This window comes from Oncorhynchus keta, chromosome 20 (assembly GCF_023373465.1).
Source record: "Oncorhynchus keta strain PuntledgeMale-10-30-2019 chromosome 20, Oket_V2, whole genome shotgun sequence".
Lineage (NCBI taxonomy): Eukaryota > Metazoa > Chordata > Actinopteri > Salmoniformes > Salmonidae > Oncorhynchus > Oncorhynchus keta.
In genome coordinates, this window is record NC_068440.1 from 890,891 (window position 1) to 914,934 (window position 24,044).

At 43.0% G+C, this 24,044-nt stretch overlaps 1 protein-coding gene across 2 annotated transcripts in view; it reads left to right on the forward strand.

The window, feature by feature from the left end:
• The window catches only part of LOC118399111 (sorting nexin-27-like), a 42,235-nt gene extending 18,214 nt beyond the window's left edge, over positions 1-24,021 (forward strand). The window contains exons 3-13 of one of the 2 annotated variants that reach the window (XM_035794914.2): positions 676-868; positions 6,016-6,080; positions 6,167-6,271; positions 9,920-9,998; positions 10,316-10,479; positions 14,683-14,772; positions 15,095-15,244; positions 15,400-15,528; positions 15,776-15,835; positions 19,125-19,173; positions 20,075-24,021. In XM_035794914.2, the coding sequence (XP_035650807.1) occupies positions 676-868; positions 6,016-6,080; positions 6,167-6,271; positions 9,920-9,998; positions 10,316-10,479; positions 14,683-14,772; positions 15,095-15,244; positions 15,400-15,528; positions 15,776-15,835; positions 19,125-19,173; positions 20,075-20,094 (1,104 nt within the window). In that variant the 3' untranslated portion in view covers positions 20,095-24,021. The remainder of the gene's footprint in view (positions 1-675; positions 869-6,015; positions 6,081-6,166; positions 6,272-9,919; positions 9,999-10,315; positions 10,480-14,682; positions 14,773-15,094; positions 15,245-15,399; positions 15,529-15,775; positions 15,836-19,124; positions 19,174-20,074) is intronic. The other variant, XM_035794913.2, reaches the window with a different exon arrangement.
• The last annotated feature ends 23 nt before the right edge of the window (positions 24,022-24,044 follow it).

Genomic DNA, 24,044 nt, shown 5'->3' on the forward strand with positions numbered 1-24,044 from the left:
CTTTCTTCTCCAACACTTTGTTTTTGCATTATTTAAACCACATTTATTTGAGGCTAAATGGATTTTTATTGATGTATTATATTAAGTTAAAATAAGTGTTCATTCAGTATTGTTGTAATTGTCATTACTACAAATACATTTTTTTTTTAAATTGTCTGATTCAATCGGTCGGCTTTTTTTGATCCTCCAATAATCGGTATCGGTCGTTGAAAAATCATAATCGGCCGACCTCTAATTTGTATCCTCTCGTTGGATTTTTATTACAATCTGAAAACGATGTGAAGCCACGCCCACTTTTTGAAGAATGGCATTATTGGCTTTAAAGGCATGAAAATAATGCTGCTTGAATACTTCATATTTTGACGAATGTAGTACGACATCAGGGAACTTTTGGTATACTAACTATATCCATACTATGACAAATAAGCATAATATATATATATATATATATATATACTCAATTTACAACACAAATAGTATGATTAGTAAGGTTAGTATGAGTATTCGAACACTCATGTCGCTTCGGCAAAAAATGTAGGAGCATATGTAACCAAAATGGTCGCACTTAATATTCCTGTGTACATGTCATATCTTTTACAAGTGAATACGGTGCATAATTTCCCCAGTGCTCTGTCGTATGATGCCTTCCCGCTCACCTCGGTCTGTCCCCTACAGGTGTACAACGTGTACATGTCGGGCAGGCAGCTGTGCTCCAAGCGTTACCGAGAGTTTGCTATCCTGAACCAGAACCTGAAGAGGGAGTTTGCCAGCTACATCTTCCCCAAGATACCCGGGAAGTGGCCCTTCTCTCTGTCTGAGCAGCAGCTGGACGCACGCCGCAGGGGCCTGGAGGAGTATCTGGAAAGAGGTGAGGTGTTCGAGGAGAATAAGGGAGCAAAGGTAGTGAAGGAGGTATTGTAGAGAATTGAGGAGAGGTGTATAAGGAAAACACTCTAGGTTCAGGATGGCAACTTAATTCCATTCAATAATGTGTAACGCTGACTTGCGATTAGTGCCTATAGATCCAGCACCAAAGGCATCATATTACGCAGACGTATATTTCAGATATATACTGAGAAATCCAAACATTAAGAACACCTTCCTAATATTGAGTTGCATGCACCCCCCAATTTTGCCCTCAGAACAGAAGGCCAGCATCCCGGAGTCGCCTCTTCACTGTTGACGTTGAGACTGGTGTTTTGCGGGTACTATTTAATGCAGCTGCCAGTTGAGGACTTGTGAGGTGTCTGTTTCACAAACTAGACACTCGAATGTACTTGTCCTCTTGCAGCGGGGCCTCCCACTCCTATTTCTATTCTAGTTAGAGCCAGTTTGCACTGTTCTGTGAAGGGACTAGTACACAGCATTGTACAAGATTTTCAGTTTCTTGGCAATTTCTCACATGGAATAGCCTTCATTTCTCAGAACTAGAATAGACTGATTAGTTTCAGAAGAAAGTTATTTGTTTCTGGCCATTTTGAGCCTGTAATCGAATCCACAAATGCTGATGACCCAGTTACTCAACTAGTCTAAAGAAAGCCAGTTTTATTGCTTCTTTAAAACCTCTTAGAACCACCCATCCCGGATCCCGGAGAATTATCATCAACAACGCTGAATAGCATAGCGCCACAGTCAAATAATATTACTAGAAAATATTCATGAAATCACAAGTGCAATATAGGAAAACACAGTTTAGCCTTTTAATTTGTCTCAGATTTTAAATTATGCTTTACACTCACGAGACTCCCAGTTAGACAACAAATGTTCCTTTTGTTCCATAAAGATATTTTTTATATCCAAATACCTCCGTTAGTTTGGTGCGTTATGCCCAGGAATCCACCGGACAGAGCGGTCACGACAACGCAGACAAAAATTCCAAATGATATCCATAATGTCCACAGAAAAATGTCAAACGTTTTTTTATAATCAATCCTCATGGTGTTTTTCAAATATCTATTCGATAATATATCAACCGGGACAGTTGGATTTTCACTAGGACCAGGAGTAACAATGGCCGCCTCTCTCTTTTACGCACAAATCACTCTGAGAGCCCCCACCTGTCCACTTACGCAATATGGTCGTTCATGCTCATTCTTCAAAATAAAAGCCTGAAACTATGTCTAAAGGCTGTTGACACCGTAGGGAAGCCATAGAAAAAGGAATCTGGTTGATATCCCTTTCAATGGGCAATAGGGATGCATAGGAACACAGGGATTTCAAAATAAGAATCACTTCCTGATTGGATTTTTCTCAGGCTTTCGCCTGCAATATCAGTTCTGTTCTACTCACAGACAATATTTTTACAGTTTTGGAAACTTAAGAGTGTTTTCTATCATAATCTGTCAATTATATGCATATTCTAGCATCTGGTCCTGAGAAATAGGCCTTTTACTTTGGGAACGTTATTTTTCCAAACATAAAAATAGTGCCTGATTGCTTCAAGAGGTTTTAATCAGTACAACAGTTTTCAGCTGTGCTAACCGAATTTGCAAAAGGGTTTTCTAATGATCAATTAGCCTTTTAGAATTATAAACTTGGATTAGCTAACACATTTACATTTACATTTAAGTCATTTAGCAGACGCTCTTATCCAGAGCGACTTACAAATTGGTGCATACACCTTATGACATCCAGTGGAACAGCCACTTGCATCTAAACACAACGTGCCATTGGAACACAGGAGTGATTTTAATGCAGATATTCCATTAAAAACCAGCCGTTTCCAGCTACAATAGTCATTTATAACGTTAACAATGTCTACACTGTATTTCTGATTAATTTGATATTTTAATGGACACAATGTGCTTTTCTTTCAAAAACAAGGACATTTCTAAGTGACCCCAAACTTTTGAACGGTAGTGTACATGTAGAAAAAGGTAAAGTTACAATGCATGACTAATAAACAGAGTAGCAGCAGCATGACAATGTGGGGTGGGGACAATGCAAGTAGTCCGGGTAGCAATTTGATTAACTTATGGCTTGGGGGTAGACGCTGTTAAGAAGCCTTTTTGACCTAGACTTGGTGCTCCGGTGCTGTGCGGTAGTAGAGCGGAACGGTCTAGGGATAGGGTGGCTGGAGTCCTTGGCAATTTTTTGGTCCTTCCTCTGACACCGCCTGGCATAAAGGTTCCTGGATGGCAGGAAGCTTGGCCCCGGTGATGTACTGGGCCGGACAAAATACCCTCTGTAGTGCCTTGCAGTCGGAGGCCGTGCAGTTGCTGTACCAGGCGGTGATGCAACCAGGATGCTCTCGATGGTGCACCTGTATAACCTTTTGAGGATCTGAGGACCCATGAAGTGCTTTGAGAGACTAGTCAAGGACCATATCACCTCCACCCTACCTGACACCCTAGACCCACTCCAATTTGCTTACCGCCCAAATAGGTCCACAGACGATGCAATCTCAACCACACTGCCCTAACCCATCTGGACAAGAGGAATACCTATGTGAGAATGCTGTTCATCGACTACAGCTCGGCATTTAACACCATAGTGCCCTCCAAGCTCGTCATCAAGCTCGAGACCCTGGGTCTCGACCCCGCCCTGTGCAACTGGGTACTGGACTTCCTGACGGGCCGCCCCCAGGTGGTGAGGGTAGGCAACAACATCTCCACCCCGCTGATCCTCAACACTGGGGCCCCACAAGGGTGCGTTCTGAGCCCTCTCCTGTACTCCCTGTTCATCCACGACTGCGTGGCCACGCACGCCTCCAACTCAATCATCATGTTTGCGGACGACACAACAGTGGTAGGCTTGATTACCAACAACGACGAGACGGGGAGGAGGTGAGGGCCCTCGGAGTGTGGTGTCAGGAAAATAACCTCACACTCAACGTCAACAAAACTAAGGAGATGATTGTGGACTTCAGGAAACAGCAGAGGGAACACCCCTATCCACATCGATGGAACAGTAGTGGAGAGGGTAGTAAGTTTTAAGTTCCTCGGCGTATACATCACAGACAAACTGAATTGGTCCACCCACACAGATAGCATCGTGAAGAAGGCGCAGCAGCGCCTCTTCAACCTCAGGAGGCTGAAGAAATTCGGCTTGTCACCAAAAGCACTCACAAACTTCTACAGATGCACAATCGAGAGCATCCTGTCGGGCTGTATCACCGCCTGGTACGGCAACTGCTCCGCACACAACCGTAAGGCTCTCCAGAGGGTAGTGAGGTCTGCACAACGCATCACCCGGGGGCAAACTACCTGCCCTCCAGGACACCTACACCACCCGATGTCACAGGAAGGCCATAAAGATCATCAAGGACAACAACCACCCGAGCCACTGCCTGTTCACCCCGCTATCATCCAGAAGGCGAGGTCAGTACAGGTGCATCGAAGCAGGGACCGAGAGACTGAAAAACAGCTTCTATCTCAAGGCCATCAGACTGTTAAACAGCCACCACTAACATTGAGTGGCTGCTGCCAACGCACTGACTCAACTCCAGCCACTTTAATAATGGGAATTGATGTAAAATATATCACTAGCCACTTTAAACAATGCTACTTAAAATAATGTTTACATACCCTACATTATTTATCTCATATGTATACGTATATACTGTACTCTATATCATCTACTGCATCTTTATGTAATACATATCACTAGCCACTTTAAACTATGCCACTTTGTTTACATATATCCATCTACTGATACCATCTACTGCATCTTGCCTATGCCGCTCTGTACCATCACTCATTCATATATCTTTATGTACATATTCTTTATCCCTTTACACTTGTGTGTATGAGGTAGTAGTTTTGGAATTGTTAGTTAGATTACTCGTTGGTTATTACTGCATTGTCGGAACTAGAAGCACAAGCATTTCGCTACACTCGTATTAACATCTGCTAACCATGAGAAATAACATTTGATTTGATTTAATTTTTGACAATAGTATGCGAGTTTAAACACCATGGGACCACACAGCCGTCATACCACTCAGGAAAGAGACGTGTTCTGTCTCCTAGAGATGAATGTACTTTGGTGTGAAAAGTGAAAATCAATCCCAGAACAACAGCAAAGGACCTTGTGAAGATGCTGGAGGCTACAAAACTATGTATATCTACAGTAAAACGATTCCTATATCGACATATCCTGAAAGGCCGCTCCGCAAGGAAGAAGCCACTGCTCCAAAACCACCATAAAAAAGCCAGACTACGGTTTGCAACTGCCAATGGGGACAAAGATCATACTTTTTGGAGAAATGTCCTCTGGTCTGATGAAACAAAAATAGAACTGTTTGGTCATAATGACCATTGTTATGTTTGGAGGAAAAAGGGAGAGGCTTGCAAGCCGAGGAACAACATCCAAATGTGAATCACGGGTGGCAGCATCATGCTGTGGGGGGGACTTTGCTGCAGGAGGGACTGGTGCACTTCACAAAATAGATGACATCATGAGAAGGGGAAATTATGTGGATAAATTGAACCAACATCTCAAGACATCAGTCAGGAAGTTAAAGCTTGGTCGCAAATGGGTCTTCCAAATGGACAATGACTCCAAGCATACTTCCAAAGTTGTGGCAAAATGGCTTAAGGACAACTAAGTCAAGGTATTGGAGTGGCCATCTCAAAGCCCTGACCTCAATCCTATAGAACATTTGTGGGCAGAACTGAACCAGCTCTTGTCAGGAGGAATGGGCCAAAATTCACCCAACTTATTGTGAGAAGGCTACCCAAAATGTTTGACCCAAGTTAAACTATTTTAAGACATGGCTACGAAATACTAATTGAGTGTATGTAAACTTCTGACCCACTGGGAATGTGATGAAAGAAATACAAGCTGAAAGAAATCATTCTCTCTACTATTTTTCTGACATTTCACATTCTTAAAATAAAGTGGTGATCCTAACTGACCTAAGACAGGAACTTTTTACTAGGATTAAATGTCAGGAACTGTGAAACTGAGTTTAAATGTATTTGGCTACGGTGTATGTAAACTTTCGACTTCAACTGTATGTGTATGTTCAAAGTGCAATATGTTAAGATGACATTTTGCTCTCTTCTTCTGTAGTTTGTTCTGTGCGGGTGATTGGGGAGAGTGACATCATGCAGGAATTCCTGTCTGAATCAGATGAGGTACGTTTGTGCAGGCAGGTTCCGTAGCTGTGTGTGACACACACACACACACACTGATTCTCACCCTTTCTATCTCTGTTTGTCAGAATTACAATGGAGTGTCAGACGTGGAGTTGCGGATAGCCCTGCCAGACAAGACCACCATCTCGGTCAGGGTGCGCAAGAACAGCACGACTGACCAAGTCTACCAGGTATAACAAAAAATACCTATTGTATAATTGACTGTCTGTAAAATGTGTATACGATGTATAAATTGAAGGTAAAAGCCGAAGTGTTTAATAGTTTACTCCATTTGGGGGATCGGTGATAGGGTTTGCGGGGAATAATAAAGGTTTAATTCTTTATAAAGTATGTATGTCTATAGGCGTATGTGTATGTATAAAATGTATTTATATAGCCCTTCTTACATCAGCTGATATCTCAAAGTGCTGTACAGAAACCCAGCCTAAAACCCCAAACAAGCAAGCAATGCAGGTGTAGAAGCACGGTGGCTCGGAAAAACTCCCTAGAAAGGCCAAACCTAGGAAGAAACCTAGAGAGGAACCAGGCTATGAGGGGTGGCCAGTCCTCTTCTGGCTGTGCCGGGTGGAGATTATAACAGAACATGGCTAAGATGTTCAAATGTTCATAAATGACCAGCATGGTCAAATAATAATAATCACAGTAGTTGTCGAGGGTGCAGCTAGTCAGCACCTCAGGAGTAAATCATTAACAGTATCTCTACCGCTCCTGCTGTCTCTAGAGAGTTGAAAACAGCAGGTCTGGGACAGGTAGCACATCCAGTGAACAGGTCAGGGTTCCATAGCCGCAGGCAGAACAGTTGAAACTGGAGCAGCAGCACGGCCAGGTGGACTGGGGACCGCAAGGAGTCATCATGCCAGGTAGTCCTGAGGCATGGTCCTAGGGCTCAGGTCCTCCTTTGAGAGAGAGAATTGGAGAGAGCATACTTAAATTCACACAGGCCACCGAATAAGACAGGAGAAGTACTCCAGCTATAAAAAACTGACCCTAGCCCCCCGACACAAACTACTGCAGCATAAATACTGGAGGCTGAGACAGGAGGGGTCAGGAGACACTGTGGCCTCTTCCGATGATACCCCCGGACAGGGCCAAACAGGAAGGATATAACCCCACCCACTTTGCCAAAGCACAGCCCCCACACCACTAGAGGGATATTTTCAACCACCAACTTACCATCCTGAGACGAGGCCGAGTATAGCCCACAAAGATCTCCGCCACGGCACAACCTAAGGGGGGGTGCCAACCCAGACAGGAAGATCACATCAGTGACTCAACCCACTCAAGTGACACACCCTTCCTAGGGACGGCATGGAAGAGCACCAGTAAGCCAGTGACTCAGCCCCTGTAATAGGGTTAGAGGTAGAGAATCCCAGTGGAGAGAGGGGAACCGGCCAGGCAGAGACTGCAAGGGCGGTTCTTTGCTCCAGTGCCTGTCCGTTCACCTTCACACTCCTGGGCCAGACTACACTCAGTCATATGACCCACTGAAGAGATGAGTCTTCAGTAAAGACTTAAAGGTTGAGACAGAGTCTGCGTCTCTCACATGGGTAGGCAGACCATTCCATAAAAATGGAGCTCTATAGGAGAAAGCCCTGCCTCCAGCTGTTTGCTTAGAAATTCTAGGGACAATTAGGAGGCCTGCGTCTTGTGACCGTAGCGTACGTGTAGGTATGTACGGCAGGACCAAATCGGAAAGATAGGTAGGAGCAAGCCCATGTAATGCTTTGTAGGTTAGCAGTAAAACCTTGAAATCAGCCCTTGCCTTAACAGGAAGCCAGTGTAGGGAGGCTAGCACTGGAGTAATATGATCACATTTTCTGGTTCTAGTCAGGATTCTAGCAGCCGTATTTAGCACTAACTGAAATGTATTTAGTGCTTTATCCTGGTAGCTGGAAAGTAGAGCACTGCAGTAGTCCAACCTAGAAGCAACAAAAGCATGGATCAACCTTTCTGCATCATTTTTGGACAAAGTTTCAGATTTTTGCAATGTTACGTAGATGGAAAAAAAGCTGTGTGTATGGATATATATATATATATATATATATATACCCCCCAAAAATAGGGACTGGAAATGATGCAGACAATTACTTTGATGGAAGCAACATTCTTTCTGCAATATTAAGCTGATCCACGTCTTTAATAAAACATGATTTTTTAAAAAGTCTACCAGGTATAGAGCAGTGCAGTGTTCCTCACTTCTAGTCTTAGAGGCAGGGCTCTAAAGTGTGACAGCACAAAGCACGAATAAGGCAGAGAGTGAGATGATTTGGCAGCCCCAGATAGGACTGGGCTATGGTGTGTGCATTTTCCACCTCTCAAAAGATGGTGCTAATAAAGTTAACAAAGCACTCGCTAGTTTAGCTAACTAGCTACTGTAATGAATAGTACAGTGCCTTCAGAAAGTGTTCATACCCCTTGACTTATTTTGACACATTTTGTTACAGCTTGAATTCAATATTGATTAAAACGATTTCTCACCCATCTACACACAATTGTCCATAATGACAAGGTGAAAGCATTCGATTTTTGGGGGCCAAATGAAATACAGCAATATCTCATTTACGTAATTCACACCCGAGTCAATACTTTGTAGATGTGTCATTGGAGACGATCCCAGCTTTGAGTCGTCGTGGGTATGTCTATCAGCTTTGTACAGATTTTCTCAAGCTCTGTTACGTTAGATGGGGAGCAGCAGTGAACAGCAGTCTTCCACAGATTTTCAATGGGATTCAAGTCTGGAGTGCACTCTGAAGCATGTTCTCATCAAGGATTTTCCAGTATTTGGCTCCATTCATTGTTCCTCTATCCTTACCAGTCTCCCAGTCCCTGCTGCTGAATAGCATTCCCATAGCATGATGCTACCACCACCATTCTTCACAGTAGGGATGGTGTTAGACAGGTGATGTGCTGTGCCTGGTTTTCTCCAGACATAGCGCTTTGCATTCAGGCCGAGGAGTTACGTTTTTCTCATCAGACCACTTAATCTTTTGCCTTTATGTTCGGAGTTTTTCACGTCACTTTTTGCAAACTACGGGCGTGCTGTTATTTGCCTTTTTCTCAGGATGGCTTCCATCTGGCCACTCCCATAAAGCCCAGATTGGTGAAGTGCTGTAAAGACTGTTGTCCTTCTGGCATATTCTCCCATCTCAGCCAATGAACGCTGTAGTTCTGTCAGTGGTCATTGGGTTCTTGGTCACCTCCCTGACCAAGATCTTTCTTGCCTGGTTGCTCAGTCAGTACACCACTGAATACACCCTTGATTCAACCAATCAACTTCTATATTAATAATACATTTTATTGTAAGCGCTTTTCGAGACACCCAAAGTCACTTTATATGCACAAGAAAATCTGCAGGATAAATATAATAAAATCTCACATTAAAATAAGTGTACATAAAAGTACACTAAACATAAGGACAGACGAATAATGGAGATATTAATGAAATTATCATGGGGCGGCAGGGTAGCCTAGTGTTGGACTAGTAACCGGAAGGTTGCAAGTTCAAACCCCCGAGCTGACACGGTACAAATCTGTCGTTCTGCCTCTGAACAGGCAGTTAACCCACTGTTCCGTCATTGAAAATAAGAATTTGTTCTTAACTGACTTGCCTAGTTAAATAAAGGTAAAATAAAAATCAAGACCCTGGTTAGTTGAATCATCTGGTGGGTTAATGTTGGGACAAAGTTTGCACTCATAGGACCAGAGTGTATAAAACTAGATTAATATCAATGCATGCATAGCTCTTATGTGACTGAATGGTGCATGACTATCAATAACTAATGGGCCGCCACTGTACTTTCCCTCTCTCCATCCCCCAGGCTTTAGTGATGAAGGTTGGTATGGACAGCATCATGGCCAGCTACTTTGCCCTCTTTGAAGTCATCAACCACTCCTTTGGTAAGACCATTCATCTGTCTATTCATTCATTCCTCTGGAGTCCACAGCTAGTCCATGTACCGACCCCTTTCACATTTACTCTTCTGATTACAGTTGCATCTCAGTAGTCTAAAGTGGCTTCCTCTCCATGTCTCCTTCCCATCAACTGCACTGATCTTCAAACACAGAGAAATTGAAATGAAAGTAGCCACCAAAACATGTTTCTGCCATGCCGTCTCCTCACAGCCTATGTTTCTCCAGATCTGTGCTGATGACAGGAAGGTGAAACCTCTAGTCTATTGAGACGCTCCCTTAACCACCTCTCCCCATTTCCCTAGTGAGAAAACTGGCCCCCAACGAGTTCCCCCACAAGTTGTACGTGCAGAACTACACATCGGCCGTGCCGGGTACCTGTCTGGCCCTCCGCAAGTGGCTCTTCACCTCTCAGGAGGAGGAGCTGCTCAGGGACAAACCTCTGGCCGTTCACTACTGCTTCCACCAGGTAAGAGCTCTCTCTTGACTGTCGTTCCAACTATCGGTTGGAGGCTTAAAATACTTCAAACTTTCAAATCTGGCTGACAATTGTTGTAGTCCAGACCAATGCTCTGCCGTGCAGAAGAAATATGAGCCCGCTCAGAGAAGCATGAGATTGAACTTCATTCAACTTTCTAGAGTTTTCTCCTTTAGTTAACACTGTCAACATGCTCTACTGTTTGAGTGGCGCAGTGGTCTAAGTCGCTGCATCTCAGTGCAGTCCCTGGTTCGAATCTAGGCTGTATCACATCCGGCCGTGATTGGGAGTCCCATAGGGTGGCGCAAAATTGGGGAGGGCCGTCGTTGTACAGTTGAAGTTGGAAGTTTACATACACTTAGATTGGAGTCATTAAAACACGTTTTTCAACCACTCCACAAATGTCTTGTCCTAACCGACTTGCCAAAACTATAGTTTGTTTACATCTACTTTGTGCATGACACAAGTCATTTTTCCAACCATTGTTTACAGATAGATTATTTCACTTATAATTCACTGTATCACAATTCCAGGGGGTCAGAAGTTTACATACACTAAGTTGACTGTCTTTAAACAGCTTGGAAAATTCCAGAAAACAACAACATGGCTTTAGAAGCTTCTGATAGGCTAATTGGAGGTGTACCTGTGGATGTATTTCACGGCCTACCTTCAAACTTAGTGCATCTTTGCTTGACATCATGGGAAAATCAAAAGAAATCAGCCAAGACCTCAGGGGGAAAAAATGTAGACCTCCACAAGTCTGGTTCATTCTTGGGAGCAATTTCCAAATGCCTGAATTTACCACGTTCATCTGTACAAACAATAGTACGCAGGTATAAGCACCTTGGGACCACGCAGCCGTCATACCACTCAGGAAGGAGACGCATTGTCTCCTAGAGATGAACGTACTTTGGTGCGAAAAGTGCAAATCAATCCCAGAACAACAGCAAAGGACCTTGTGAAGATGCTGGAGGAAACGGGTACAAAAGCATCTATATGCAAGTCCTATATCGACATAACCTGAAAGGCCGTTCAGCAAGGAAGAAGCCACTGCTCCAAAACCGCCATCAAAAATCCAGACTACCGTTTGCAACTGCACATGTGGACAAAGATCGTACTTTTTGGAGAAATGTCCTCTGGTCTGATGAAACAAAAACAGAACTGTTTGGCCATAATAACCATCGTTATGTTTGGAGGAAAATGGGGGAGGCTTGCAAGCCAAAGAACACCATCCCAACCATGAAGCACAGGGGTGGCAGCATCATGTTGTGGGGGTGCTTTGCTGCAGGAGGGACTGTTGCTGCAGGAGGCACGTCACAAAATAGATGGCTTCATGAGAAGGGGAAATTATGTGGATATATTTTAAGCAACATCTCAAGACATCAGCTTGGTTGCAAATGGGTCTTCCAAATGGACAATGACCCCAAGCATACTTCCAAAATTGTGGCAAAATGGCGTAAGGACAACAAAGTCGTGGTATTGGAGTGGCCATCACAAAGCCCTGATCTCAATCCTATAGAACATTTGTGGGCAGAACTGAAAAGGCGTGTGCGGGCAAGGAGGCCTACAAAGCTGACTCGGTTAAACCAGCTCTGTCAGGGGGAATGGGCCGAAATTCACCCAACTTATTGTGGGGAGCTTGTGGAAGGCTACCTGAAACAGGCAATGCTACCAAATACTAAATGAGTGTATGTAAACTTATGACCCACTGGGAATGTGATGAAATAAATACAAGCTGAAAGAAATCATTCTCTCTACTATTATTCTGACATTTCACATTCTTAAAATAAAGCGGTGATCCTAACTGACCTAAGACAGGGGATCTTTACTAGGATTAAATGTCAGGAATTGTGAAACACTGAGTTTAAATGTGTTTGGCTAAGTTGTATGTAAACTTCCGACTTCAACTGTATGTACGTGTATGAATGTGTATGTTCTTAACTGACTTGCCTAGTTAAATTAAAGGTGAATATATATCTAACTCAGCAAAAAAAGAAACATCCCTTTTTTAGGACCTTGTCTTTCAAAGATAACTTGTAAAAATCCAAATAACTTCACAGATCTTCATTTTAAAGGGTTTAAACACTGCTTGTTCAATGAACCATAAACAATTAATGAACATGCACATGTGGAACGGTCGTTAAGACACTAACAGCGTACAGACAGTAGGCAATTATGGTCACAGTTATGAAAACACAAAAAGAGGCCTTTCTACTGACTCTGAAAAACACCAAAAGAAAGATGCCCAGGGTCCCTGCTCATCTGTGTGAACGTGCAAGGAGGCGAGAGGACTGCAGATGTGGCTAGGGAAATAAATTGCAATGTCCGTACTGTGAGACGCCTCAGACAGCGCTGCAGAGAGACAGGACGGACAGCTGATCGTCTTTGCAGTGGCAGACCATGTGTAACAACACCTGCACAGGATCGGTACATCCGAACATCACACCTGCGGGACAGGTACAGGATGGCAACAACAACTGCCCGAGTTACACCAGGAACACACAATCCCTCCATCAGTGCTCAGACTGTCCGCAATAGGCTGAGAGAGGCTGGACTAAGGGCTTGTAGGCCCGTTGTAAGGCAGGTCCTATCCAGACATCACCGTCTACAACGTCGCCTATGGGCACAAACCCACAGTCACTGGATTAGACAGGGCTGGCAAAAAGTGCTCTTTACTGACGAGTCGCGGTTTTGTCTCAGCAGGGGTGAAGGTCGGATTCGTGTTTATCGTTGAAGGAATGAGCGTTACACCAAGGCCTGTACTCTGGAGCGGGATCGATTTGGAGGTGGAGGGTCCGTCATGGTCTGGGGCGGTTTGCCACAGAATCATCGGACTGAGCGTGTTGTCATTGCAAGCAATCTCAACACTGCGTTACAGGGAAGACATCCTCCTCCCTCATGTGGTACCCTTCCTGCAGGCTCATCCTGACATGACAATGCCACCAGCCATACTGCTCGTTCTGTGTGTGATTTCCTGCAAGACAAGGAATGTCAGTGTTCTGCCATGGCCAGCGAAGAGCCCGGATCTCAATCCCATTGAGCACGTCTGGGACCTGTTGGATCGGAGGGTGAGTGCTAGGGCCATTCCTCCCAGAAATGTCTGGGAACTTGCAGGTGCCTTGGTGAAAGAGTGGGGTAACATCTCACAGCAAGAACTGGCACATCTGGTGCAGTCCATGAGGAGATGCAGCTGGTGGCCACACCAGATACTGACTGTTGCGTTTGACTTTGATTCCCCCCTTTGTTCAGGGACACGTTATTCCAATTCTGTTAGTCACATGTCTGTGGAACTTGTTCAGTTTATGTCTCAGATGTTGAATCTTGTTATGTTCATACAAATATTTACACATGGTAAGTTTGCTGAAAATAAATTCAGTGGACAGTGAGAGGACATTTCTTTTTTTGCTGAGTTGAATGTATTAGTTACAGTTCTATTTCTTGTGTTTTTGTTCTACTTGACATTTTGTATGCATATTTTTTGTTATAGTACTACTGATATTCATTACTGCATTGTTGGGAAAGGGCAAGCAAAGGCATTTCACTGTAGGTCACATGACATTAAAAACTTGATACATAGGCCTAATTCAATGTAAAAGCTCAACTGTTAAATTTGAATTTATACCGGTATTATAAACCACGCTGTCTATGATATTGCAAAAATAATATATATAATACATTGAACACCACACATTTGGTGCTACTGTAGGCAGAATGATAGAACAGCTATTTCCATGTCATAATGTTATGGGATGCATTTCTCTCCATTGCTTTTGATGGTAGGCCACTGGTAGATCTACATTGATTAAATAGCCACAGTAGCCAACTTTAACTTAAAGCAGGTACAGCCTCTGTGTTCACAGTAAACGCGTGCCAGAAGTTGCACAGAATTTTCACATAGTTCAGGTTTGCACTCAGCAGACCTGAAATTTGCTCAGGGCCCCCAAAAAATGGAGGTAACATTGTTCCAGACCTTCTCTGTCATATAGCTAGCTTTATGTTTTATTTTGTTTGTTTTGCTTTTCAAGAACTTTGAGCTTCTTCTGGGTGACTTACTGGTCCTGAGTCAGGGGTAGCCTACTGTGTCAAAACTGATCTGTGGTCAGTTTGAATGAGATTACATATGCGTGCCACTGCTCTTTGCTAGTTTAGATGAAATGTGGCCTCTAACAAAAGCCCCTTTCTCTGTCTGCTAAGGCATTGGATGACGTGAAGAAGGGATTCATCAAAACAGAAGACAAGTCTTACCAGCTGACAAAACTGGCAGAGCAGCGCAAGATGGCCATGGTTAGTCCCTTTTTCTAATCTCTTCTTTCTCTTCTCTTCCCATTGCAAGTGGTCCACTGTAGCTTAGTTGGTAGAGCATGGCGCTTGCAACACAGGATAGTGGGTTCGATTCCTGGGACCACCCGTACGTAAAATGTATGCACTATGGCGCTTCGATAAAAGCATCTCATAACGTACAGTGTGAGTGTGCCTTTCTTGTCGCTGTTATCTGTCCATTGCTGACATAATGTGTAGGTGTATTAATCTGTATATTGTATGTGTACGTTCCTGTTTGGTGTCTACCTGTGTGGTTGATGGCGGTCTGTTGTCTTGTATCTGTCAGTATCTGAGTCTGTTGCGCTCCTGTGAGGGATACAATGAGGTCATGTTCCCCCACTGCTCCTGTGACTCCCGGAGGAAGGGCCACGTCATCACGGCCATCAGCATGCACCACTTCAAGCTGCACGCCTGCACAGAGGATGGCACGCTTGAGGTGAGTGAGATTGGAGTATGAGTACCCTGACTTATAACGTGTGTGCGCGGCGCTTCTATCACACACAGAACAAAGGGAAAAACATTTGAGTGTGTACACACTGGCTCATACTGTGTGTGTGTGTGTACTTACCATTCTCTCTTCTGCTTCATCAGAACCAGGTGATATCATTTGAGTGGGCGGAGATGCAGCGCTGGGACACCGATGAGGAGGGCATGGCGTTCTGCTTTGAGTACGCCAGGGGGGAGAAGAAACCTCGCTGGGTCAAGATCTTCACACCATACGTGAGTCTACAATACACAACAGACAAAACACACTTGGACAGCTCACATAAAACTCTGGGTTAAGATAGCCAGCCATTAATGGAATACAACAGGATATAGAAATGGAGAGTGGCGTCTGTCCCAAATGGCATACTACTTTTGACAAGAGCTCTGGGAATAGAGTGCAATTTTTGGGACATTGACACTGTTGATAAAAAAAATAGATTTGGAGCTTTCTTTTAACAAAGTGAGTGTCGTCTCTCCCCAGTTCAACTACATGCACGAGTGCTTCGAGAGGGTCTTCTGTGAGCTCAAGTGGAGGAAACAGGTAAGAGTCACACCCTTCTCCTCCAATACACAACTAATTGGATGTATCCCAAATGGCACCCTATTCTCTTTATAGTGCACTACATTTGACAAGGGCCCGTAGGGCTATAGGGCCTCATAGCTGTTGCGTGAATTTCACAATTTACATTTAGAGACATGCTGCATGTCTAAATCAGCATTGTCGTAAAACTGTGAACGAGCATTAAAACCCCGCCTGGAAAACGCCTCTGTTCACCTTTCGTGGTGACAATAACACCCTTTATTTGCTGTATGCAAGAAAACGAATTGTGGTTCAATATTTAGTTTATCAATAGATTATTATCTGGTTGATATGCCCTGCCTTGGTCTAGGCTCTGAGATGAACTGGGCACTGATGTCACGCTCCTATCGAACAGCAATACTGCCTACCAGTACTGTCAAATATTTTCTATAAGCTACTGGTCTATTGACTGTGTTGGCAGAAAGTTCTAATCTTTAGCAGTAATCTATGCTCTATCTGGAACAATTAAAAACTTGATGCATACTTCAATGTGAAAGATCAGCTGTTAAATTCGAATGTATTATAAACCACTTGAAATATATATAACCCATCTAGTTACTCTAGCTATTTATAATTAAATGAGATGTGCATGGCAATTTGTTGTATGTTTCCTTTGGAAATATGAACCCATTACGGCCAGAAAAGATGGATTATAAAAATAGGAAACGATGCCAGTCAAAGGTTTGAACACACCTACTCATTCCAGGCTTTTCATTTATACTATTTTCTGCATTGTAGAATAGTGAAGGCATGAAATAACACATATGGAATCACGTCTTAAACAAATCAGAATATATTGAGATCTTTTGTTGATTCTAAATGTAAAACACAGATTTTTGCTCTTCTCATGAATGGCAAATGGTTGCATTCTTGTTAATGTTGTAGTTTTTTATGGATAACCTTTTCATCATATCCTCCATTTGCACAAAATACTTACTTGCCAGCTTGCAATACAATATTTTAACCACTAGCAGATGTGCGTACGCATGGTCTAAAGTTTGCAGGGAGGTGAGCACATACGTAAAGTTAAAATTTCAACTTTTGTGTGAACTGGCGCATGCACATTTTGGGGTATATTTTGTAAGTGAGGCGCCTGGTCAAAAGTAGTGCACTAATATAGGGAATAACCGGGTTTTTTTTCTGCATCAAAAAGGGGTTTAGGCAGGGGGTGTGGCAATGAGCACAGTCGAAAAATACTATTCATGCATACAGGGAATGTCCGTTTTTCATTACGAGCTTCGTGGAAACATGCAACAATAGCAAGTCTTACAGTGTTACATCCCATTACATTTTAACATGGAAGTAGCTGTTCTATCATTCAGCCTACAGTAGCAGCCAATATGTGGTGTTCAGTGCCTACATTCCATCAGACTTTTGGTGGGAAACTTGTCCTTCAGACAAGGTGACTGAAAATGTTGTTTGATGCATGAAACCACTTTACAAAATACAATCTATTATTTTTCCCATCCCATCATTACAGAAAATCAAATTATGCTACCCTCTGCCTGTTGGCTGCTTCGCTTATTCAAGTCCGTCTGAAATACAACACTTCCCTTTTAGACATAAAAAAGCTCTTTACCTGACTTGCCTTTCTAAGATGGCTAGAAATGCACACATTTTGTGCTCTTGTTGGAAGCAACTATTCCACTATTGTTGACAAGAAATAACTCACTAACTAGCAAAGAATATGAACAAATGTGCACACGTGGCTACTTGCAGCTCTCACTTTGATCTCGAAACAAGGCATCTACTCGCAATCACTCATACTGTAGCCTAAACACAGTCCAGTTCAGTGTGAATTGCACAGATCCATATATGGCAATGGCTATTTGCATATAGAGGCCTACTGCAGCTCTGATTGGTTATGGCGCACCGGTCTGTGTGGAGTATGGGCCCTGAGTCGTGCCTGTCAATGCAATGGAATCCTACTCCAATGTGCTCTGCCTACAAGAAAATCTCTTGCAGTTAGTTTTGCGTCCTAAATCTTGCGTAGTTCGTTTTGTTTCAGTATGTTACATTGAAACTAGCTAATATTGCGTTGATTCGATCACAATTGCCACAGAAGAGCGAAACGTTGATTGTTAACTAAAGTGGAAAACTGTAGAAAGTGCTTTTCGTGCTTCTCTGTGCGGGCTCATATTTCTTCTGCGTGGCAGTCCGAGGTGGAACCTTGTTGTACATGCAACTCCTGTAATGAAGCAGCTAATTGAACGTCATTTGCCAAAATGCGATTCGTGGGACAGCGCCGTTTTAATCAGCGCACCTAATTTAAGAGGTTCCGTATGTGTAAATAAAGGTTAAATGAAATGTAAAAAATGTGACAGATGAAAATCTCTTAAACTCAGAAAAGGGGGGAATCTAAATATGCAACAACTAGGATTGGGCCTTTGGTGCCTGGACAATGAGAGAAAGTTGATATGAAAACCAATAGAACAGTAGACAAATGATGGTTAATGGCATTAGGAACTCTTTATAAAATAATTGCCTCCACGTTTTTGCTAGGCTACTTTGAAGCAAGGTAAGACATACCTCATTAAGTCAAGTAAAACGTTCCGTGTTCAAATTATTATACTGCCTCAAGCTCACATTTCAAAGTGGCGCCTAATGTCGACTATAGCCTATGCACTCGGAATTATGAGTTGAGAATGAGAAATAACAATGGTAGTCCTTTTTAATCTCTGCCATCAACGTTTTTAACACGCGATTGCATTTAGAATTGTTGGCCTTATAAAAGCACGTTTCACTCCAGTACTGTCTTTTTTTTAAGGCGCTCTCACGTTATCTGACAGGTGATAGGCTATTTCCCGCTTCTCGAATTAGACTCTGTATGCTGTGCGTGTGATGAATATGGTACATAACAACTAACGAATACCCATGAACCAATTAAACTCACAAAATGATGCAAAGTCCTTGAACAGGATGCCATTTGGGACACAGCCATTGTCTTACAATGTTATATAAAAAGACATGTTTTATTGTCACATACACTGGATAGGTGCAGTGAAATGTGTTACAGGGTCAGCCATAGTAGTACGGCATCCCTGGAGAAAATCGGGGTTAAGTGTCTTGCTTAAGGGCATAGAAATGATGATCATTTTTCACCTTGTTGGTTCAGGTATTCGAACCAGCGACCTTTCGGTTCCTGGCCCAAGAGTTTTAGACAATGGGTTTTACGACATTAGGCAGTCTAAATGTCCATTTTCCCCTCTCTCTGCCGATGGTTCTTCTCCTTTCCTTATCCACGTTTTAGATTGAAAAAGAGGCCTCTGACAAAGACAACCAGAACTGCAGTAACAATGGTAAGTGTGGTCTGGGAAGATGCTGTCAGCCTTGTTGTCCAACATAAACCACATGAACCCTTCACAATGCTACTGTTTCCAGTAAGTACATGGTGGATGTGAGAGAGAGAAAGATTTTACGAGTTTTAACAGCCCACTATACTCAGTGACATAAAAGCTTAAAGCACCCAAGTCCAAACACTCCCAGTAGGTAAGAATGAGTGAGAACAGAACAAAGTTAATCATCTTCTGAGGTGAGGTGTACAGGAGCACAAATACAGGTGTATGCTTATGGGCATAAAAGAACAGCAGCCATGTGATCCACATCAAGGTCACTTCACAAAGATGAATAGACACAGACTGATAGGTATTTACCCTGTGGGAGAGTCTGATACAGCAAAGGCAAATTAAGAGCAAGGGAATATGAAAGCCAGATGCAAAATGACCAGTAAAGGGAAATTAACAGGGGAGACAAGTGAACAGCAAAGGAATATTAATGGCAAAGGAAAGTGGACAGTAAAGGAATATTAATGGCAAAGGAAAGTGGACAGTAAAGGAATATTAATGGCAAAGGAAAGTGAACAGTAAAGGAATATTAATGGCAAAGGAAAGTGGACAGTAAAGGAATATTAATGGCAAAGGAAAGTGAACAGTAAAGGAATATTAATGGCAAAGGAAAGTGGACAGTAAAGGAATATTAATGGCAAAGGAAAGTGAACAGTAAAGGAATATTAATGGCAAAGGAAAGTGGACAGTAAAGGAATATTAATGGCAAAGGAAAGTGAACAGTAAAGGAATATTAATGGCAAAGGAAAGTGAACAGTAAAGGTAAAGTGCATCAAAGGCAAATGAACAGCAACAGCAGAAGTGTAGAGTGAACATTGGACACCGTCTGCTCTGATTGTTACATTTCTATCTGCAGCTTTACTGGTCAGGAAGTGAGCGGTTGAGTTTGGTTTCTTGAACCTTCTCTCTATTCTAGAATATCTCCCTGCTCTTGAGACACAGAAGGGATGGCGCCATCTTGGGGGCGAGATCGCCACATCCTAAATACTCCACCAGAATCGGTCCACTCGCACCATCACAACCGAGAACGCCATCTGCAAAAGAAACAAAAAAAGAGAACTGAGGCGATTCACTCCAGAAACTGGAAATCAATTTATTTATTTTTGTTTTTTAATGTAATCACACAAACCCAGGAATTTGCAGATAGACGACGAGCAATGAAGGAGAAAAAAAACATGTCATTACTAGATGTTCATAGAACAGCATATACCTTTTCCTCCGTGCATCACCCCTGACATGGGGCGGGACACTAGCTGAGTTCTTCCACCCCACTGCTTGAGGAAACCGAACAGTACAGTGCGATTGGTCAATGTTCACAGCAGCCTGCGACACCATTGGACGAAGGGAACACCTTGACGTGATCAACAGATGACACGCCAGCGAGGAGGCCAGCCGGCATCTGCGATGTGATTGTTTAGGCCAGTTCTACAACACGTTTGGTCCGGGCCAATGCTTTCAATGTGCCTCTGGTCTGCTGAACTACAAGATGACGTGCTGGGAAACATGATGGAGGGTGGGCGGGACACCATTGTCACTGGCAATGCTAAACGGGATATAGCATTGTTTTCACTGATGCAGGACATTATCAGATTATGTTTTTTTGGACAAGTAGGGTAAGAAACAAAAGGTTATCTGTCAAAAGCCTAGGAGGCTGTAGTCTACAAAAATAGTCACACAATCTGAATATAAGCTCCCAGTAATGAATTGGGTGGTTTACCCAATCAATTACTGGGAGTGTGTGTGCAACTCTATTTTTATAGTCTACAGTTTACTCGGCATTAGTCAGCGCCTCTAACTTTTTTGGGTGTGCGCCAGCTCATGCTTTTCAAAAGAATAGGAGACAAAAGTAAATGATGCAAGGTGTTATGTTCATAAGAACAGTACACTTATGTTTTAGGAAAACCTTTGACAGATAATCTGTCAAAAGCCTAGGAGGCTGTAGTCTACTAAATTAATATATGATTAATATAAGAGCTCAAGAAATGACTTTCTTGTTCTAACCGTGTAAAAAGTTAACAAGGGGAGCTTCCTCCTTGGCTTCTCATCCTTGCTCTATTTTTCACATTTTCTAACCTATCTAATACACTCTTGTTTAGAATGTCTGTTGGCAGTTCACCACAACTGAAAGTGTGAACATTTATCCCCTTAAAATTGTTGTGGTAATTCAGTAGAATCTCCAAGTTCAGAGAAAAAAAAGAAAAAAAATGATCAGTGGTGTTTGCATCTACTCAATGAAGTCAGGGCTTGACCTTGAACTAAACATTCAGAGAAACTACGAACAAAGTGAATATTTCCCCCCCTCGGAGTATTGATCGACATATACAGACTGGGAGAAAGGGATGGAAGTAGTGTGTTGTGTGTGTGTGTTCGGGTGCAGTGCTTAGTGCAACCAGCAGAGAGCAGTAGAGTACTACTAAAGTACCACTCAGTACTACTGAGTCAGTGTTGAGCGGACCAAGCGAGGGAAAGGTCTTTCAGGACCTTCCGTAGAGATTGCTTCCCTGGGCTCTGCAACTCACCACTAAGTACTGCTCTGCAGTTTGTTTAACTGTGTCAGGAGGACAAGTGGTGTGTGTGTGTGTGTGTGCACCTGTGTCTGCCTGTGTTCCTGCGTAAAAGTAAGTGCATTAACAAGTGGGAGCGTGGCCACAACAGCCCGAGCAGGTACAGTTATGATGCAGGATGTCTCTCTGTTGCCCCTCATTGCACCTTGCCTAACCAAATGGGTATAGTATTCGGCTGGTGTGAGCATGCGTTTCCAGTCTTTCCTCTGTATTGCTAAGGCGGTAGGCCCGATTGGGGAGTGGCCATGGGGGTTTAGGTGGCCATGGGGGTTTAGGTGGCCATGGGGGTTTAGGTTTTGAGGCAGCAGATAAAGACTCAAGGCGGCATCTCAAATGGCACCCTATTCCCAAGGAAGTGCACTTCTCTTGGCCGGGGCCCATAGGGCTACATAGGTAGTAGGGTGCCATTTGGGATGCAACCCCGAGGGGGTTATGCAGGGTGACAGCTGTGCAGATAGAGATGGATGGGTGGCATTTTCCCTCCCCTAGCGAGCTATGCCTTGCAGCCTTTTCAGGCTGTATAAGGTTAGCCCACATCCCTTCCATGCCTCAACTATGTTGAAATGAAGGCTATTACTAAAGTTTGACAGGTGTAAAACTGTACCATTCTTAATTGCATGGTTCTGCACTCTTGCCTCCCGAAAGGAGAATTGGCAATGACAAAACGATACACTAGCATGTCCGTTATAAATGCCACTGCTGCATTCTGAAAGAAGTGCTGAAGATGTGCAATTGAGGTGCTGCCTGTTCGTTTTGACAGCCAGAGTAATAGCCAATTTAGAGATGGATGACATAAAGATAGCAGATGCTCTACCAGAACGTGTGTGTCGTTTTGAGAGAGGGGAGAGCGACAACTAGCGTGTGCGCGCCTCCTTTCAGTGTGCCAGTGTTCCATTCCTCCACTCCAGGTTGGTCTGCCATCAGACTAGATGTGGTTGCCTTGGCAGCACTACGCTGTCTGAGCATGCCCAGTCTAACATCGCCCCAGACCACGTAACTGACTCACTCACACTTATAACATATTGATGTTAATGTTCTTTAATGTTTGTCATCATAATGGTATGTGTCCTTGAGCTAAAGCATTTGACAGACTTCGGTGTACGTCTCTAGGCTGAAGCAGGTGCTCTCTTAGCTTTTATACCCTGGGAATACAGAGGCACAGACACGCATACAAATACACAGGTGCACACTTGTATGTAGAGCGGGGTGTCCTTGTCATCAGTGTTCCATCGTCATGGTAACAGCGAGCAGGAGCCGGCTAGATGCCAGTGATACGAAGATGTCTTTCCCTAATTTGCTCCGAGTGACCAATTACGCTAGTCACCTACACATACTTTGCTTTATCTCTGTAATGTCCCTTTTAAGAGAATTATCATATCTCCCCTATCAAATGGATTTTAAAAGGTCAGTCAGTCCTGTACCTTTTTTGTTGCAGTATTATTAAAAGGTCAGTGTCCTCCTCTGATAGCAGCTTGACACTGTTGTAGTCCAGTTACACCACCCTTCTGAACGGAACAACGCCACTCCTGGGCTACTTTCAGTAGCCAAACAATGTCGAACTTGAGCTGGTCACTTATTCTGCATGTCAGAGAGGGGTGTTTGTTCTACAAGCTGTATTTCTATCTGAACGTTCCAAAATGTTCTGAACACACCCCAGCGATAAAGGACATCACACACTTTTTTTCCATATGAGCTAGATGTTCTAAAAGAATAACATGGTAGGCCTTTGTAGTTAAAACATTTTATTTCTGTACCTTACGCTTCAGTTGAGCAGGGCTTTTGTTCGATTGCAAGTATAGGCACATTAAAAACGAGACTTGTTTCTTCTAAATGTAAATTATTGCAAAATTGTAATTTGGATAAAAATGCACTTTCTCTCGATTGAAAACGTATAATTTATTTCATCAAATTATTCAAGTTGTGGGAAATCATAGTGTTGTGTGCTAGCACCACTGTTGGTCAGTTATTTTGTGTAGGGTATTTGGCGACGCAAAAGCTAACTTAAATATACATTAAGTCAAGTTCTGGAAGTAAAGCAGTGTTGCATTTACTCAAACTACGGACACAAATTAACAACCGATACTGAAACTCAAATGGGAAGTTTTTTTTTTTATATCTTAGAATATATGAAGGTTTACTAACCAATGTAAAAAGGAAAAACTGGTTTGAAAATGTAATGTAGAGTAATAAATTGTAATGTTATTTTAAATAAAATGATATATTGAAGAAAAGTGTTCCAGATGTTTTGTTTACTGTACTTTT